This window comes from Trichosurus vulpecula, chromosome 3 (assembly GCF_011100635.1).
Source record: "Trichosurus vulpecula isolate mTriVul1 chromosome 3, mTriVul1.pri, whole genome shotgun sequence".
In the NCBI taxonomy this organism is placed as follows: Eukaryota; Metazoa; Chordata; class Mammalia; order Diprotodontia; family Phalangeridae; genus Trichosurus; species Trichosurus vulpecula.
The window spans coordinates 407,114,683-407,134,544 of record NC_050575.1 but is presented as its reverse complement, the minus strand read 5'-3'; the positions used below and the strand labels follow the sequence as shown (position 1 = coordinate 407,134,544).

Here is a 19,862-nt window from a genome sequence, read left to right as displayed (position 1 = left end):
GAGGAGGGTGGTGGGTGGAAGTCAGAGAACCTTACTCTCATCAAAATTGACTCAAAGAGGGAATAACAAATACACTTAATCGGGTATAGAATTCTATCTTACCCTACAGGAAAATAGGAGTAGAAGAAGATAAGAGAAGGGGGAGTGATAGAAGGGAGGGAAGCTTGGGGGGTGGTAGTCAGAAGAAAAACACTTTTGAGGAGGTACAGGGTGAAAAGAGAGAGAATAGAATAAGTGGGGGGGGACAGTATCGATGGAAATACAGTTAGCAATAGTAACTGTGAAAAAAATTTTTGAAGCAAGTTTTTCTGACATAGGCCTCATTTCTCAAATATATAGAGAACTGAGTCAAATATATAAAAATAAGAGCCATTCCCCAATTGATAAATGATCAAAAGATATGATCAGTTTTCAGGTGAAGTAATCAAAGCTATCTATAGTCACATGAAAAAATACTTTAACTCATTGTTGATTGGAGAAATGAAAATTAAAACAATTCTGAGGTATTGCCTCATTCCTATTAGATTGACTAACAGGACAGAAAAGGTAAATGACAAATATTGGAGGGGATGTGGGAAAAATGAGACTTTAATGCACTGTTGGTAGAATTGTGAACTGATTCAACCACTCTATAGAACAATTTGTAACTATACTCAAAGGGCTATAAAACCATGACTTGGCAATACCACTACTAGGTCTGTATCCTGAAAGAGATTAAAAAAACCCAAAAATGAAGAGGACCTATACGTACAAAAATATTTATAGCAGCTCATTTCTGGGGGCAAATAATTAGAAACTGAGGGGATGCCCATCAATTGGGGAATGGCTGAACAAGTTATGGTATGTGATTATGATGTAATACTATAGTACTATAAGAAATGATGAGCAGGATGCTCTCAAAAAAACCTGGAAAGACTTACATGAGCTAGTGCAAAGCGAAATGTACTGGGTACAAAATAAACGCATTACTATAAGATGATCAGCTCTGAATGACTTAGCTATTCTCAGCAATACAATGATCCAAGACAATTTTGAAGGACTTATGATGAAAAATGCTCTCCATCACCAGAGAAAGGTCTGATGGTACCTGAATACAGATTGAAGCATACTTTTTTTTAACTTTTTAAATTTTTCTTGAGTTTTTTTTATATTTTCTTTCCCAATGCAAGTATTATGGACATGTTTCGCATGATTACACACATATAACTTATATCAAACTGCTTGCCTTCTCAGTGGGGGTAGAGGTGGGGAGGGCAGAGGGGACCTCCAAGTTTAAAAAATGAATGTTAAAAATTGTTTTTACATGTAACTGGGGAAAAGTTTTTTTAAAAGAAAAAAAAAGAGTTCAGACAATCAGTGGTCTGATGTGGCAGCCAGACGAATTGTGGATCCCAACAAAGACCCCAAGAAAGCTTGGCCTCCCTGGGACATCTCTCAGTCAGTCTGACCACTATGGTAAGCTTTGGTTAGATAATTTCTATCATACAAAGCTGGGTTCAAATGATACAAATAAATAATAAAGTATTTTCCCCACCAAGGAGAAGGAAGTTGGAAATAGTTTGACATGTACGCTCAATTTTGGCACAGATTTCAAGGATGTCAGAAAAAAAAGTCAGGCTCACAGGAACTATAATACTTATTGTGAGCATGTCAAGCTGGGAGGTATTTCAAGAATGAAAATCTTAAGATTCGAAGAGAAACAAGTCCAATGAGGAGCAAAAGGATTGGTTGTCTGAAGAAAATGATGTTAATATACAGAGAACTAATCAACCAATGTCGTTTAAAACACACACACACACACACACACACACACACACACACACAAAATGGCACTAGACCTTACCATCCTCCTAAAGTGGGCATTCTGTATCTTTCTTCCTTTCCTTAGCCAAACCCTCTACAGGATGTTCCTAAAGTCTGGACGCATAGGCAATTGATGGCAATGTAGAGTTATTGCATCAAATTCACGAGAATCTTGCAAAGCACATCAACCTTTGCATCACAAATGAATTGAAGATATTATTTGTTAATATTCCAATTATATAAAATGTTGAAAATTTCATTCATTTCATTTCTTCAAAATATGCATTTTTGCCTATGTGTCCAGACTTTAGGAACACCCTGTATGTAAGCTACCTCACTTATTGTTCCACTTCCTCTTGTCTTTGAGGGATTTGTGACGGGATGTCTACATCAAGGGCTCTGGGTGATGGTGTCCAACATCTTGGTTACCATTGAGTGAACAGGTAGGTGTGTCCACCTTGGAGGTCTCTTTCCTTGGTTGTAATTGGTGAACAGTGGTGCATACCAGGAAGCAGAGCTGCTGATTCCAAGGGTGGGTTTTAGGGTAGTGTGTGGGATGGAGGTGACAGGAGTGAGTGGCATCACAGTGAAGAGGTTCCTTTGTGGCATGATGTGTGCGTCCATAGCAGGTGCTCTAGGTTTAGAAAGCAATTTTGTTTGGTAACAGCATTTTTGTTTCATTTTTTTTTCAGTCTTGTCTGACTCTTCAGGACCCCTTTTGGGATTTTCCTTGGCAAAGATACTGGAGTGGTTTGCCATTTTATTCTCAAGCTCATTTGACAGATGAGGAAACTGAGGCAAACAGGGTAAAATGACTTGCCCAGGGTCATGAAAGTAGTGCTTGTATGAAGCTGAATTTGAACTCAACAGGAGGATTCTTCTTCACTCCCAGACCAGCCATCCATTTCACCACCTAGCTGCATGTTAACAGTACCTGAGATCACACCAATGGGAACAACATGTACTTTTCCAGCTGATGGGCCCAGTAGGTGGTGCCTGGTAGTTGGCACAGAATTCCTGAAACCTGTTGGTGAATTCACTGGTGGCAATGTTTTCATAGCTGTTATTTTCTCTGTTAATTGAAGGCCTGTTTGTCATGGGCACCATGAGTCTCCTCTGTTTTGAAGATCTGCTTTTCTGTTCAGAGTGTTTTGAATGTACATGAGAGAAACTTGGGGGAATATCAGCATGTCTACTTTCTTTTCGAATCTTAGCTGTGACATTTTAAGGAAACGTCCTGTTTGTTTCACATGTTTCACATGATTTGACTCTCAGGCAGAAGAAATTAAGCCTTGCCATAGGATTTACATAATTACAAAATCTGAGAGTTGGAAGGGACTTTGATGGCAATCCAGTCTAACTCAGATAGTAAAGGGATCCCCACTCACTATAGCACACCTGACAAAAGGTAGCTCAGCCTCTGCTTGAAGACCTCCAAGGAGGGGAAACCACCACCTGTCAAGGCAGCTCATCCCACTTTGGGACAGCTCTAATTGTTAGGAAGTTTTGGACATTAAGCCCAACTTTTTGACTTTGCACCATTTATCCACTCCTCTGGCTTTTGCCCTCTGCAGCTAAACAGGAAAAGTCCAATTCCTTCTCCACATGACAGATCTTCACATTCTTGAAGACAGCTATCATGTTCCCCCTCAGTCTTCTCTTCAGGCTAATTATCCCACTTCCCTCAACTGATCTTCTTATGTCCTAGAGTCAAAACCCTCCTCCATCCTAGCTGCCTTCCTCTGGACACTCTCCAATTTATCAATGTCCTTCTTAGATCATAGCACCTAGTACCTGACAGGAGTTCAGCTATGCTCTGGCACTGGGACTACTTCCCTGTTCTCGGAGCTCTGATCCTCCTAATGCAGATCAAGGTGACATTCAGTAGAATCATGTTAACTTGTTAAGAGGGGGTCTCCAAAATCCATAGCAACTGGGGAAAACACAGTTAATTAACATCCACTGGAAAGTCCCATGACAGATACCACTCAGCACCAGAAAAAACCCGTGCTGTGCAAACCATCTCCTGACCAGGCTGACTCTTCTACCATCCATCTTCCTTATCTCCCTCAGAAGATAGGACAAGTTTGCAGCCTTAAGATTTGGGTACATAAGCTCTTTAAAAATCTACTGTTAAGGCTTATGGTATTAAATTCAAATCTGATCCATAGATTTTTATTTCAGTGTTTAACAAAAACTTAACAATCAGTAATCAATAACCAATTTCACAAATTACATTAGAAAAAGTAGGGAAAATACCATGCAAATAATTAAGACAAAGTGAAGGTTAACTTATTTCTAAAAATCACTTAACATAGCAAATACGTAATCAGAGATTTTTGCTTTTTAAAAAACACCTCCCAATTATTTAAAACTTTCTATGACCCATAGATAAAATTTAAAAATGAATACATGTTTATCGCTTAAAAGGTAAGTAAACTCTTGTATTCTATAATTTTCACTTGTGTAATGTTTAAGCATAGAAAAGAATGTTCAAATCCATCTTCAAGGACTTGCTAGTTGTGTGACACTGGGCAAGTCACTTAACCCTAGTTTCCACATCTATAAAATGGGTGTTATTATAGCACAGGCTCCCAGCGTTGTTGTGAGGACCGGATGAAATAGTCACTGTACATAACAGTGCCTGGAACACTGGAAGCTCCAGGTAAACATTGGCTCTTATTTTTATTTAGTCCATCTACCAAACTGGCATTCACGAGGTAAAGGGAGGAGCGGAGGGGGAGGGGCTCCTAGCCGGAAGGGCCGGGCGGGGCGGGGCAGACAGGGAGGCTGGACCGCATTCCAGACCAGGAGCGGGGCCGAGCCCCAAGCATGCGCAGGTGTCTCAGCCTCCAGACTACGATTCCCCGAAGACTGTGCTCGCCTCGGAGGCATTTTTTCCAAGGTGAAGAGTGGGAGGAGGGACGTGCGTCTTATTACCTCACTTCCGCCTCGTTTCCTCCCCACCTCTTCAATGTTTGCCGGTAGTGGCCTCCCCTCCTCTGTCCTGAGCTCGTGTGACCGGATGAGGGGCAGCTGAGAGCGGGGCCAAGCCCAGGCGGAGACAGTCTGCGGGGATGTAGCGGGCTCTGGGCCCCGGGGGCTGGTTGGGGAGCTCACGGGGAAGGGGAGGAGCGTCCGCCGAAGGAGGAAGGGAGCCCCCGAGGGCTTCCAGAGGTCTGGGGGCGGCCTGGGGGTGGGTGGGCTGGAGGAGGAGCAGGCGGAGGCGGGGTCTGGGGGCGGGTTCTAATCCTCCTTCAGTCACGGCCGCATCCCATGATCCCAATCAGGTCCTGTCCCTCCAGGCCTCACTGCCCAGGGTCCGAGGGCAGGTACTCCCCGTGTGTGTTCAACTGTTCCTTGGTCCGGCCCTCCCTGTGGCCTAACCTCCTCTTCCCGGCATCCTCCGGGGCACCCCTCCTCCGGGAAGCCTTCCCTGAATGCTGCCGGCCCCGCCCCCAGCTGAGAGGGTCACGTGTCTGTTCTCCAGCTTTGTCTCTAAGAGATTGTCCCTCCCCCCGGAAGTGACTATTTCCTTCTCCCCACCCCCACCCCCAACATTGCTTCCCCCTTTCTTCACCCTTCCTCTCGGGGAGAAGTGGGGATTTCTAGTCTCTGAGCAGGATAGACCCACAGTCGGCCCCTCATTCCTATAATTCTCTTTTCCTCCCCAGCTCTGCCTTCTGTGGCCTCTGCGCTGCCCCAGTACGTGGGAGCCTTGAGGAAGAGGGGAATGGCTCCTGTGCTGACAGCCAGGCCTGGACAGGTGAGTTCCACCTGCTGCTTTCCTGAAATACAGTCTCAGGACAGAGACCCTGGGATGCTTTTCTTTCTCCTATGCTACAAAATGTGAGAATCAAGGAACCATATATTTAGAGTTAAATGATACCTTAATGACCAGTTTATCGTCCCCCCACCAAAAAAGACCTTACATTTACTTTTTCAAAAAATTTTGAGTTCTAGATTATTTTCCTCTGTTCAATGCTTCCCCCACCCATTGAGTAGGCAAACAATAGGATACCCATTTTGCATGTGAAGTAATGCAGAACATTTCCATATTAGCCCTGGTCCAAAAAGAAAAATGAAGGTGACAAAGAAGATGCTTCAGTGTGCATTTAAAGTTAATCAGTTCCCTTCATTTTTTATAATTAGATTGAAACATACTTTTTTAACTTTATTTTTCCTGAAGTTGGTTTTTTTTGTTTGTCTTTTCTTTCAGAACATGACTATCCTGGAAACGTTTTGCATGACTACACATGTATAACCTTTATGAAATTGCTTGCCTTCTCCGTGGCTGGGGGCGGGGGAAGGGAGCAAGAGGGAAGAAGGGAGAGAATTTGAAACTCATAAAGTTTTTAAAAGAATGTTAAAAATTGTTTTTACATGTAAATGGAGCAAGATACTAAATAGATTTAAAAAATTTTAATGTAATCAAAATTATCTGTTTTACACCTCACACTACACTATCTCTTGTTTCTTCATAAATGGTTGGCCTGTCCATAATTCTGATAAGTAATATGTTTCATGTTTTCTAATTTTCTTGTAATATCTCTCTATATCTAGGTCATGTATCCATTTTGAGCTTATCTTGGTAAATGGTGTAAGATACTGGTCTATACCCAGTTTCTGCCATTCTGCTTTCCAGTTTTCGCAACAATTTTTACCAAATAATGAATTCTTATCCCCAAACCTTAAATCTTTACCCTGACAAAGTACAAGGTTATTGTATTTATTTATTACTGTAAATTGTATGTCTTTTCTGTTCCATTGATCTACCTTTCCATTTCTTAGCCATAACCAGGTAGTTTTGGTAATTACCGCCTTATAACATAGTCAATAATATGGTACTGCAGAACCTCCTTCCTTAACATGTTTTTCATTAGTTCCTTTGATATGCTTAACTTTTTGTTCTTTCAAATACATTTTGTTATTTTTTCTAATTCAGTAAAATAATTTTTTCGTAATTTAATTGGAATGGCATTGAATATATAAATTAGTTGGTAAAATTGCCATTTTTATTATATTGGCCTTGCCTACCCATGAACAATTAAAATAACTCCATTTGTCTAAATTTGATTTTATTGGTATAAAAAGCTTTTAATACTTTTACTTATATAGTTCCTGGGTTTGTTTTGGCGGGTGTGCTCTCAGGTATTTTATACTCTCTAGAGTTATTTTTAATGGAGTATCTTTTGCTATCTCTTCTTGCAGTGTTATGTTTGTGATATATAGGAGTGCTGTTGAATTGTGTGGATTTACTATATAACCTGCTACTTTGTCTTAACTAAAGTGAGTGTTTAAGATTTTCCAAGTATGTCATCACATCATCTGCAGAAAGAGATAATATTATTTCCCCATTCCCTATTCTGATTCCTTCTATTTCTTTTCCTTTTTTTTTTTGTATTTTTTTTTTGGAGGGGGGAAAGCAGGGCAACTGGGGTTAAGTGACTTGTCCAAAGTCACACAGGTAGTAAGTGTGTCAAGTGTCTGAGGCCGGATTTGAACTCAGGTCCTCCTGACTCCAGGGGCAGTGCTCCACTCCCTGTGCCACCTAGTTGGCCCCTCTATTTCTTTTTCTAATCTTACTGCTATTGCTAGGATTTGCAGTACAATACTGAAAAATATTGGTGAGAGTGGGCATCCTTGTTTCACACCTGATGTTACTGGGAAGACTTCTAGCTTATTTCTATTACAAATAATACTTGCTGATGGTTCTGGATAAATGCTTTTTATCAATTTAAGGAAAAATCCATTTAGACCAATACTTTCAAGTGTTTTTAATAGAAATGAGTATCGTACTTTATCAAAAGCTTTTTCTGCATCTATTGATAGAATCACATGATATTTAAAAACTTTTCTTGTTAATATAATCAATTATTTTAATATTTTTCCTTATGATAAATCATCCCTGCATTCCTGGTATCAGTTCCATGTGATTGTAGTGTGTAATTTTCATAATATATTATTGTAATCTTTTAGCTAGTGTTTTATTTAGGATTTTTGTGTCAATATATGTTAATCAAATTGGTCTGTAATATTCTTTTTGTTTTTCTCTTCCTGGTTTGGGTATCAGTATCATATTTGTTTCATAAAAGGGGTTTGGTAAGGATCCCTTTTTTGCCTATTATTCCAAAAAATTTATTTAATATTGGAGTTAGTTGATGTTTAAATGTTAGATAGAATTCACTTGTAAATCCATCTGGTGCTAGTGCTTTTTTCTTAGAAAGCTCATTTATGGTTTGTTCAATTTCTTTTTCTAAAGGAGGTCTATTTAGATATTCCATTTCTTCTGCTAATTTATGCAATTTATGTTTTTGTAAATATTCTTCCATTTTGCTTAAATTGTTAAATTTATAGGCATATAACTGGGCAAAATAATTCCTTATAATTGTTTTAATTTCATCTTTGTTAGTGGTGTATTCACCCTTTTCATTTTTGACACTAGTGATTTGATTTTCTTCTTACAGTCAAATTAACCAGTTGTTTACTTTATTTGTTTTTTCACAAAACCAATTCCTAGTTTTATTAATCCAGTGGCTTTTTTATACATAATTCTAATTTTAATTTTCAGAATATTGATACCCAGTTCATTGATCTGCTGCTTTCTCTGTTCATTTAGGGAGATACATTTTCCCCTGGTCACTGCTTTTGTTGTATTCCAAAGGTTTTGATATGTTATCTCATTTTTGTCATTCTCTCCAATCAAATTATTGATTGTTTCTAAGATTTGTCTATAACACATTCATTCATTAAGATTAGATTGTTTAATCTCTAGTTAGTTTTTAATCTATTTTTTTGTGGTTCCTTATTAAGTGTAATTGTTATTGCATTGTGATCTGAAAAGAATACTTTTAGTATTTCTGCTTTTCTGCTTTTAACTATAAAATTTTTATGTGCTAATACACAGTCATTCTTTGCAAAGGTTTCATAAACTGCTGAAAAAAAGTTATATTCCTTTCTATTTCCATTCAATTCTCTCTAGATATCAATAATATCTAACTTATCTTAAATTCTTTTCACTTCCTTGACATCTTTCTTATTTATTTTTTGGTTAGATTGATCTACTTCTTCAAGGGGAAGATTAAAGTCTCTGATTATTATAGTACTGCCGTCTGTCTCCACTTGTAATGCATTTAACTCTTTTTTGTAGAAATTTAGATGCTATAGTATTTGGTGCATATAGATTCAGTATTGATATTCTACATTCTTGGAAGATGGAGGAGTAGGTCAGAAATTTCTAGGCTTTCCAGATTTCTTCCACAGGCAGAAAATTGCCACAAAATGAATGGAGAGCAGCAAAAATAAAAGGGTAAAGCAGTATTCCTCCTAAGACAAATTGAGAGGACCTCCAAGAGCTGAGATTTGGCCTGAGTGACACGTAGTCGTCTCCAGGCTGACTCCACTGAATCAACAAATATCAGGCTCTGGATCAGCTCTGTCAGGAAGCAGACTAGACCTCAGGAAATTTTATCTTACAAACACTTGCCTTATAGCCTCAGGAACTTTCACCTCACAAACTTTTATTCCAGACTTTCATCTAAGGAACAGCAGATGGCTGAGTGCAGCAAGATTGAGCCCTCTATCCCCCCATTTCCCTGAGTCTGCTTCCACTAGCTAGGCCTAGCAGTATTGACCAGAAGCTATCCTGGGTTGTGGCTGTGGGTAAGAAGCGAGCACATGGTCAGTGAGTGTAGTACTGCAGGGAGGAAGACCAGTTTTGTGGCATCAGGGCTGGGAACCCTGACTGATTTAGGGGAGGAGAAAAGTCCCTGAATTTGAGCCCTTTGATAGAATTCAAAAAATAAATTGTCAACAGTAAGTGGATACAAGAGGTAAAAGGAGACAAACAGGATCCAGCTGTTCTGATAGGAACATATAATATACTTCATTGCTTAGCCACTATCAAGTGTCTCTGAAAGATCTTGGAGAATGGAGAGAGGTGCCTCAGGACTGGAAAAAGGTACATTACCAAGTTTCTAAAAAGAGGATAGATTTTGCAAAGCCTAGTGACTTTGAATTCTGGCACATTCCTAGAATACGTTAGTCAATGAGTGGCAGAGAGCAATTAGAAAGGTTTCTTTTATTTTTTTCTATAAGGCTTTGTGCTATTTCACCACAGTCATTTCTGGAAAAAGACTTCTTTCCCTCGCCCTCCAAATTTTATCCTCCATTATACCAAAAAAAGTAGTTGCACAAAAATACCAATGATAATAACTTTACCCGACAGTTCATAAAGCATTCTACTCTGGTGGTCTCCATCTTCTCTGCTCTCAGAAGTGGGAATGTGTTTAAAAATTTTATCTTTAATTTATGGAATAAAACAAGTATTTCCATAACAAAGTACAATAAAAAAGGTGATTGTACATGAAGCTATAAATCTACGTACAACTTGCTATTTCTTTCAAATAAACAACAAAATCATCACATAAATTTCTTTTTTTGCTCCTTCCAACCTAGAGAGCTGCCATTAGACACAAATAGGCACATACACACATACGTATATGTATACATTCTATACATCTGTTTAGCAGTTGTTTCTCTGGATTCAGATAGCATCTTTCTTCATGTGTCCTTTACAGTTAAATTGGTCATTTAAAATCATCAATAATTCATTCAAAGTTGTTCTTAAAACAGTATTGCTGTTACTGTGTACAGTGTTTTCTTGGTTCTGCTCATTTTTTGCTCTTATTTTGTGCAAGTCTTTCAGTATTTTTCTAAAATCACTTAGCTCATTTCTTATAGCGTAGTAATAGTCCATCACAATCATGTACCACAACTTCTTCAGCCATTCTTCAGTTGGTGGGCATAGCTATTCTTTATTGATGAGAATTCAGTTTGTTTCCAGTTCTTTGCTGCACAAAGAGTGCTCTTATGAATGTTTTTGTGTAAAAACTCAGTTATGGCCTTGGTCTGGTCATACAGAAAGGGATTGGAAACATGGTACAGTGAGAATAGCCCTGGATTTGAGGTTGGGAGGACCTAGGCTCAAAGTGCAATCTACCCTTTATTCCCCTTTTCACCTTAAACAAGTCACTTTCCCTCTCTGGGCTTCACTTCCCTTACCTGTAGAATGAGAAAATTGTACTCTAAAGTTTCTTCCAGCTCTAAATATATGAATTGGAAAATAATGGTCCTTTAACATCCTTTTCACATGCTGTTACAGGAGATTGTAGTCCCCCATGATTGCCTTTGCTCTTATGGTTCCAGGAGCATTTAACACTGTTCATTTCATATTTTTAAGAAGCACAGCTATTGAATGAAAACAGGAAGATAGCTGTCTTAGTTGTGAAGAGATCAGGCTGATTGGTCAAAGGGACTGGGCTTGTTTAGATTGGAAGAGAAGACTTAGGCCCATGGGATAGCTGTCTTCAACTGTTTCATTTTCATTATTTATTTCAGCAAGTAGAAAAGGAATTGCCCATATTGCTGCTTCAGCTCAGAGGGGAGAAAGTGGAACCATGGGTATACATTGTATAAAAAGCAAAAAAAACCTCATACATTTAAAATTGATGTCATTGGAACCATTTACAGCAATAAGCATTTATTAAGCACCTACAAAATGCCAGGCACTGTGCTAAGTGCTGAGGATACAAAGGATGGCAATAATGACTCCTGCCCTTAAGGAGCTTACCAACTAATCAGAGAGAAATTCTTTTCTAAAATTTTTTATTCATTTAATTTTTAATTTGTGGAATAAACAAGCATTTCCAAAACATAGTATAATTAAAAAAAAATTGATTGCACATGAAACTGCAAATATATTATGTATAACTTGTTATTCCTTTTAAATATATAGTAAAATTATCATGTGAATTTCTTTTTTTCCCCTTCCATCCCCAACCCTTGAGATGGCCAATTTCAACACACACACACACACACACACACAAGATCATTCTATACATCTATTTATCATTTCTTTCTGGGAGAGGAATTCTTAAGTGCCTGCTATATACCAGACTCTGTACTGGGAACAAATGAATAAATGAAACAACCCCTTGTGAAAAATGAAAGATGGAATGACTCAGGAAACAGAGGTTTTCTCTTTTGAGTATATCAGTTTATTAAGCAATGCATGGTAGTTGCACAACAAAATGTTACCAGGCGCCTTCCTTAACTTAGGTCTGGGCCCTGAATATAGGGGGAGACATACTTTTATACGTTAAAAACAAACAAGACGAATTAATTAAAAGTGAATAATGTAATGTTAGGTAATCTGATTTCTAATTGGAGGAAAGATAAGGAACTTTTCATGTTGAGAGGGGGGGAAGGCAACAGGTTCGGTTCCCTGAATTCGGGAAAAGAGGTGTTACACTCCCCACCAGGGGCCGGATACAATCAAAGCAACATGAAAAAAGTAACTAATTGTTCAGCATGAGGCCAGTTTTCAGATGAGACATGGGTTGCTTGAGATGTACAGTTGTGAGAAAACTCCTTACATCACTCTTTTTGGATCTGACTGGGTTTCTGCTCAGTATAACTTCAGTCCTTAGGTAAGGGACTCTAAACAGCAGGTGGAGGTGGTCTTCTTTCCCAGTCATGCAGGGCTTGGTTCAAACAATGCAATAAGTTTTTCTCCTAATTTCCACAATTGAATAAATTTTTCTTACAAGACAGAATTTGGACTAGACCTGTAAATGAAAAGAAAAAGAACTGATCTACCTCCAGAATTGAGTCACAAAATGGAATTGGTGTGGTTGACTCAGTTGCCTCAATTCCCTGGACAATTTGCTGTTCTAATGTCCTGCGTTCCCCCATCCTGTTGGCAAACAGTTTACATTTGAACTTCGTAACAGCTATAGCTGGATAAGCACAAATGTTTTTGGTATTTCAGGAATCAGTGACATTCAAGGATGTGGCTGTAGAATTCACCCAGGAGGAGTGGGTACAATTGAACCCATCTGAGAAAAAGTTGTACAGGGATGTGATGCTGGAGAACTATAGAAACTTGGTGTCTTTGGGTAAGAAAAGCTACCTTTTGGAGTCTTGATATATGCTATGACAACTTTCAAGATTTTAACAGTTATTGTTTGGCATACAAAAGAAAACTACGCCTAGTCCTTTTGTAGCCAAGTATTTGTGCTACCTGTTTCCAGGAAGAAGATCTTTGCTTTGTATGCCTGGAAATTGATTTCTTGATTTGTTGTTATCCTTGAGAATGTATCTTTCCCTCTCTGTTGCTTCAAATCCAAGATTTTCTTTTTAATCCCAATGTAGGTTTCATCATACACAATGATCTCACAGTCTAAGCAGGGAGTGAGTTAATGGAATTATTTTTTTTTCCTAAATTCCGGTCAGTAGTCCTTTCTCCTATAATATAGTATATCCTTCAGTGATCCTTTGTACTAACCTTGAGGTCTTCCTAGCATGCCTAAGTTTTATATGTTCTTTTTTTAAAAAAATGTAATTTCTCTTTCCCCCTCCAACAACAACAAAAAAGATAAAAACAACTCTACTTCTCCCTCCAGCCAGCCCATTAAGCCTCTCTTGGTTGGAAAAAAAAAAATCTCAGACAAAATGAGGTAACATAGTGCCCTTGATGGTGTAATGTCCATTTGGGGGCCTGACTCCCTCACCTTTCTACTAAGCGTTGGAAAGAATATTTCATCTATCCGTTCTATGATGGAACTCTAAGATGACTCCCTGGTACTTTTTCATTTTCAACTAACAGGATTTGCAGTTTCCAAACCAGATATGATCTCCCAATTGGAAAGAAAGGAAGCATCTTGGATGCCAGAGGCAGATATTCCAAGAAGCAGCTGTCCAGGTGACTTCATAAAAACCAAGCAGATGTGTCATTGCAAAATCCAGATCTGTTGGTAATTTTAGGTCAAAGCTTTTGTAAAATGTAGTACAGAGTGGTCTATCAAAGGTTCTCAGACCTGTTGAGAGGACTTTAAAACTTCTGTTTTTTACCTCAAGAAATTATTTTTTTATGTATGTCTTTACAAAAATGTACCTCCACTCTCAAAGAAAATTATTGCCTTTCTGCTGTGCAGGTATTTCTCTTCTGTTCATTGAAGGTTATCTTCTCTTAAGCAGGTATTCTCTGCCTCACTTGCATGAATTCATTGTCCCTTTTAAAATAATCACATTACTTAAGATACTAAGTAATGTGCTCCTTTTGCTTCTCAGTTCTCTTCTGATATTTTCTTTTGTTTTTATGATTATGTTGCTTTCCTGCTGTTACTTTTAAAAATATTTAATCCTAACCTAATTGCCCTTTCTTCAGTCTGTCATGTTATGTGTCATTCTCTTTTTCTTTATGCTTTGAAATTAGATTCATAAAGGCAAATAATATGTTCATATGACTTGTTTAACCATAATGTCATCATTTTGCAATTTCACAAAAAGCTGTTGTGAAAAATTTAAGAGACAGTTCTTTGCTTTCAGTAACATTTTGAGGATGTAGACCTAGTAGTGGGACCATTGGTTCAAAGGATATGAATAGTTTTGTAGTTCTAGCTGAAATTCCCACTTTACTTTTCAGAAAAATGGTAGCAGCAATTTAATAAGTAGCTAATTCAACATAATGGCTAGATTTTATCATTTTAAAGAATCATTGCTACTCTGATGGCTATTATATTGATACCTGTCAGGTGTTTTCATTTTTTCTTCTTTGATTACCAGAGTTTAAATAATGTTTCAGGTAAGTATTAATACTTAAAAATACCTGTATATCTTACTCTTACAAATTTTAATCAGTTCCTTATAAAGTAGATGTGTTGGATTTTTATAGGATATTTTTGGGAACAATTGTCACATTTTTTCCCATCATATTTCTTGTTTATTCTGTTTGCTTCGTGTATCTATTTCTTCTCCTCTAACTCAATTCTCTATTTTTTTTCTCTTTAGTGTATTCCTATTTACACCTCAGATTGTATGAATATATTTGCAAGCTCTTAAAGTCATCTCTTTTTTCTGGTCTTATTCCATTCAAATGTCATCCATTTAAAGTAATGTAAGACTTCATTCATTCCTCTAGGTAATTTCATCCCAAGTCAATTCATTTACATTTGTTACCTTGAATCATCATACTTTCACATAAGATAAATTGATCCTTAGTGAAAGACTAGTGAGACTAGTCATCTCAAGTGAGAAGGCAAGAGAATAGCTCTAAAACCATGAACAATTAAGGACCTTGGGAAAGGGCAAAAAAGGCAGGGTTAATCAGCTCTTTATTCTTCCTTTCAGAGAGCAGAAAATTTACTGGACATAAACCTCTTGAATGTAATGAATGTGGGAAGGCCTTCTGGAGCAAGGAGCATCTTGCTGTGCATCAGAGAATTCACACTGGAGAGAAACCTTTCAAATGTAGTGAATGTGGGAAGGTCTTCAGGGTTAAGATACAACTTACTGTGCATCAGAGAATTCATACTGGAGACATTCTTCATGAATGTCAGGAGTGTGGGAAGGCTTTTCTCTACAACTCAGAACTTATTCAACATCAAAAAATTCATAGAGGAGAGAAAACTTATGAATGTAGTGAATGTGGGAAGGCCTTCAGGAGTAAGACACAACTTACAGTGCATGAGAGAATTCATACTGGAGAGAAACCTTGTGAATGTAGTGAATGTGGAAAGGGCTTTAGGACTAAGTCACAACTTAAAGTTCATCAAAGAATTCATACTGAAGGGAAACCTTATGAATGTAGTGAATGTGGGAAGGCCTTCAGGGTTAAGATACAACTTTCATTGCATCAGAGAATTCATACCGGAGAGAAATCTTACAAATGTAGTGTATGTGGGAAGGCTTTCACTCTTAAGAGATATCTTACTCGACATCAGATAATTCATACTGGAAAGAAACCTTATGAATGTAGTGAATGTGGGAAGGCCTTCAGGATTAAGATACAACTTTCACAGCATCAGAAAATTCATACTGGAGAGAAACCTTATGAATGTAGTGAATGTGGAAAGGCCTTCAGAAAGAAGTCACAGCATACTGAGCATCAGAAACTTCATACTGGAGACTTTCTTTATGAATGTAAGGATTGTGGGAAGGGTTTCCTGTACAACTCAGACCTTATTCGTCATCAAAGAATTCACACTGGAGAGAAACCTTATGAATGTAGTGAATGTGGGAAGGCCTTCAGGAGAAAGGCACTTCTTACTGTGCATCAGGGAATTCATACTGGAGAGATTCTGTATGAATGTAAGGAGTGTGGTATGGCTTGTCCTTGCAACTCACAACTTATTCTACATCAAAGAATTCATACTGGAGAGAAACCTTATGAATGTAGTGAATGTGGAAAGGCCTTCAGGAGGAAGTCACATCATAATGAGCATCAGAAACTTCATACTGGAAAGAAACCTTATGAATGTAGCGAATGTGGGAAGGCCTTCTGGAGGAAGGATCGTCTTACTGTGCATCAAGGAATTCATAGTGGAGACTTTATGAATGTAAGGAGTGTTGGAAAGGTTTTCAGTAGAACTCAGGTCTTACTCAACATCAAAAAATTGATATAGTAGAGAAGCTTTATGAATGTAACAAGTGTGGGAAGACTTTCAGAGTGAGGATACAATTTACCCAACACCAAGGTATTCATTCAGGAGAGAAATATTAAGGTTGTAATACATGTAGGAAGGCCTTTAGAATGAGGAAACTACTTTATGTCCATCAGGGAAATCATCCTGGTGAGATTATCTTGTGAATGTGGAGTGTGGGAAGGCCTTCCACTGTAATTAAGATGTTATATTAAACATCAGAAATTTGTGCTAGAGAAAAACTTTATGTATGTAGTGAATGTGGAAAGGCATATAATGAACAAAGGAAGGCCTTACACCTGAATGTAGATCTTACTCAACATCAGAGTATTCATACTTTAGAAAGATCTTAAGAATTCAGTGAATGTGGGAAGACCTTCAGCCTGAAGATAGAACTTGCTCAACAACAAAGAATTAATTCTAGAGAGTAACCTGAATTTGGGAAGGCCTTTAGACTAAGGACATACTTTTTGTCCATCAGAGAGTTCTTACTAGAGTGATTCCTCATGGTTATAAGGAGTGTGGATAGATTCTCTCAGCTGACTAGACTGATTCTGAGTCCCTAGATGTAGTTCAGAGTCTTTATTTGGGCTCCATGGGAGAAGAAGATATCCCTCCCCTCTGCAGAGGCCTCTAAAGAGGCAAAAATTTAGTATTATCTTCCCATAGGCCTTCAGGGAGGGAGAGGTTATGCTGGCTGAGCCAGAGGTTACTGAGTGGATGGTGGTATTGGGAGAGCCTTAGTATTAACTTTCATTACTGGAGATAATAGCATGCAGGATACTTGGTGATGACCTCTTGGCCATGAGATGAGCCGGAGCTTAATGTGTGATAAATAATTGTTGATAGTGTTTGAAGGGGGAGGCGGAGCCAAGATGGTGGCTGGAAAGCAGGGACTAGCGTGAGCTCCCTGCCGAGTCCCTCCAAAATCCTATAAAAAATGGCTCTGAACCAATTCTAGAACTGCAGAACCCACAAAATGGCAGAGGGAAGCAGGGCTCCAGCCCAGGACAGCCTGGATGGTCTGTGGGTGAGGTCTATCCTGCACGGAGCTGGGAGCTGGGCGCAGAGTGGAGCAGAGAGCAGCGCGGACCAACCAGACCAGGAGCCAGGTGGAGCGGGCCCTAGCGCCCTGAATCAGTGAGCTGTGGCAGTTACCAGACTTCTCAACCCACAAACGCCCAAGACAGCGGAGTAGGTTATTGGGAAAAGCTGCGGGAGTGGAAGGAGTTCGAGGTTGGGCCACCGCCCCAGGACAGCGGAGGTGGGGCAGCTACAGCTGTTGTTACTTCTGGCTCCAGGCCCACCTGGTGGGAGGAATTAAGTGGCGGATCAGAGCAGGAGTGCACAGCCTGCTGAAGATCTAAGCCCAGTCCGGATTGGGGGTTCTTGGGGAAGGAGGAGTGCTGGTGTGGCAGAGCTGGCGCATCCCCCTCAAACGTGGAACATAGAACTCTTTAGTCTACAAGCAGTGATACCCCACTGAAAAACTCAAGGGTCAAGTTAGCTGGTTGGGAATATGGCCCGGCAGCGAAAACACACCCAGATTCAGTCTCAGACTTTGGATTCTTTCTTTGGTGACAAAGAAGACCAAAATATACAGCCTAAAGAAGTCAACAAAGTGCAAGAGCCTACACCAAAAGCCTCCAAGAAAAACATGAACTGGTCCCAGGCCATGGAAGAGCTCAAAAAGGATTTGGAAAAGCAAGTTGGAGAAGTAGAGGAAAAATTGGGAAGAGAAATGAGAAGGATGCGAGAAAACCATGAAAAACAAGTCAATGAATTGCTAAAGGAGACCCAAAAAAATACACTGAAGAAAACAACACCTTAAAAAATAGACTAACTCATGGCAAAAGAGCTCCAAAAAGCCAGTGAGGAGAAGAATGCCCTGAAAGGCAGAATTAGCCAAGTGGAAAAGGAGGTCCAATGAACCACTGAAGAAAATACTACCTTAAAAATTAGATTGGAGCAAGTGGATGCTAGTGACTTGATGAGAAATCAAGATATAAAACAGAACCAAAGGAATGAAAAAATGGAAGACAATGTGAAATATCTCATTGGAAAAACCACTGACCTGGAAGATAGATCCAGGAGAGATAATTTAAAAATTATTGGACTGCATGAAAGCCATGATCAAAAAAAGAGCCTAGATATCATCTTTCAAGAAATTATGAAGGAGAACTGCCCTGATATTCTAGAGCCACAGGGCAAAATAGAAATTGAAAGAATCCATCGATTGCCTCCTCAAATAGATCCCAAAAAGAAATCTCCTAGGAATATTGTTGCCAAATTCCAGAGCTCCCAGATCAAGGAGAAAATACTGCAAGTAGCCAGAAAGAAACAATTTGAGTATTGTGGAAACAGAATAACCCAAGATCTGGCAGCTTCTACATTAAGAGATCGAAGGGCTTGGAATACGCTATTCCGGAGGTCAATGGAGTTGGGATTAAAACCAAGAATCACCTACCCAGCAAAACTGAGTATCATGCTCCAAGGCAAAATATGGATTTTCAATAAAATAGAGGACTTTCAAGCTTTCTCAGTGAAAAGACCAGAGCTGAATAGAAAATTTGACTTTCAAACACAAGAATCAAGAGTAGCATGAAAAGGTAATCAAGAAAAAGAAATTGCAAGGGACTTACTAAAGTTGAACTGTTTTGTTTACATTCCTACATGGAAAGATGATGTGTGATTCATGAGACCTCAGTATCAGGGTAGCTGAAGGGAATATGCATATATATATCTATATGTTTATGTATATATATATATGTGAATGTGTATGTATATATGTATGTGTGTGTGTATATATATGTGTGTATATATATATATATGTATATATGTAAAAATAAAGAGAGGGAGAGTGGATACAGGGTGAGTTGAAGATAAAGGGAAGATACCTAAAAGAAATATAATCAAATTAAGGGATGAGAGAGGAATATATTTAGAGAGGGAGATAGGGAGAGATAGAATGGGGTGAATTATCTCGCATAAAGGTGGCAAGAGGAAGCAGTTCTGTGGGAGGAGGGGAGAGGGCAGGTGAGGGAGGAATGAGTGAATCTTGCTCTCATCAAATTTGGCATGAGGAGGGAATACCGTACATACTCAATTGGGTATCTTACCCCACAGGAAAGAAGAGGGAAGAAGAAAAAAAAAGGAGGGGATGATGGAGGGGAGGGCAGATGGTGGTGGTGGTAATCAAAAACAAACACTTTGGAAAGGGGACAGGGTCAAGGGAGAAAATTCAATAAAGGGGGATGGGTTGGGAAGGAGCAAAATATAGTTAGTCTTTCACAACATGAGTATTGTGGAAGGGTTATACATAATGATACACATGTGGCCTATGTTGAGTCACTTGACTACTTAGGGAGGGTGGGTGGGAAGGGAAGAGGGGAGAGAATTTGGAACTCAAAGTTTTAAAAACATGTTCAAAAACAAACAAAAAAAAGTTTTTGCATGCAACTAGAAAATAAGATACACAGGCAATGGGGCGTAGAAATTTATCTTGCCCTACAAGAAAGGAAGGGAAAAGGGGATGGGAGGGGAGTGGAATGACAGAAGGGAGGTCTGCCTGGGGAA

The 19,862-nt window shown here is 38.9% G+C and overlaps 2 protein-coding genes across 2 annotated transcripts in view; one reads left to right on the top strand and one right to left on the bottom strand.

Annotated features, from left to right (window-relative positions):
• The window catches only part of LOC118844120 (zinc finger protein 420-like), a 444,485-nt gene that overhangs the window by 150,976 nt on the left and 273,647 nt on the right, over window positions 1-19,862 (bottom strand). The gene's annotated exons all lie outside the window — the stretch shown is intronic.
• LOC118842748 (zinc finger protein OZF-like) lies at window positions 4,636-17,221 on the top strand. The gene is made up of 5 exons (XM_036750113.1): window positions 4,636-4,708; window positions 5,478-5,569; window positions 12,635-12,761; window positions 13,472-13,567; window positions 14,995-17,221. Exons 1-5 carry the CDS (start codon window positions 4,636-4,638, stop codon window positions 16,266-16,268), a joined length of 1,662 nt encoding a protein of 553 aa, XP_036606008.1. The 3' UTR covers window positions 16,269-17,221.

Excerpts from the sequence above, each read along its gene's own strand:
- LOC118842748 (XM_036750113.1), top strand. The coding sequence starts at position 4,636 with ATGCGCAGGTGTCTCAGCCTCCAGACTACGATTCCCCGAAGACTGTGC. Across the intron at positions 4,709-5,477 it reads TCGGAGGCATTTTTTCCAAG|CTCTGCCTTCTGTGGCCTCT; the intron begins GTGAAGAGTGGG and ends TTTCCTCCCCAG. Across the intron at positions 13,568-14,994 it reads TCCAAGAAGCAGCTGTCCAG|AGAGCAGAAAATTTACTGGA; the intron begins GTGACTTCATAA and ends TCTTCCTTTCAG.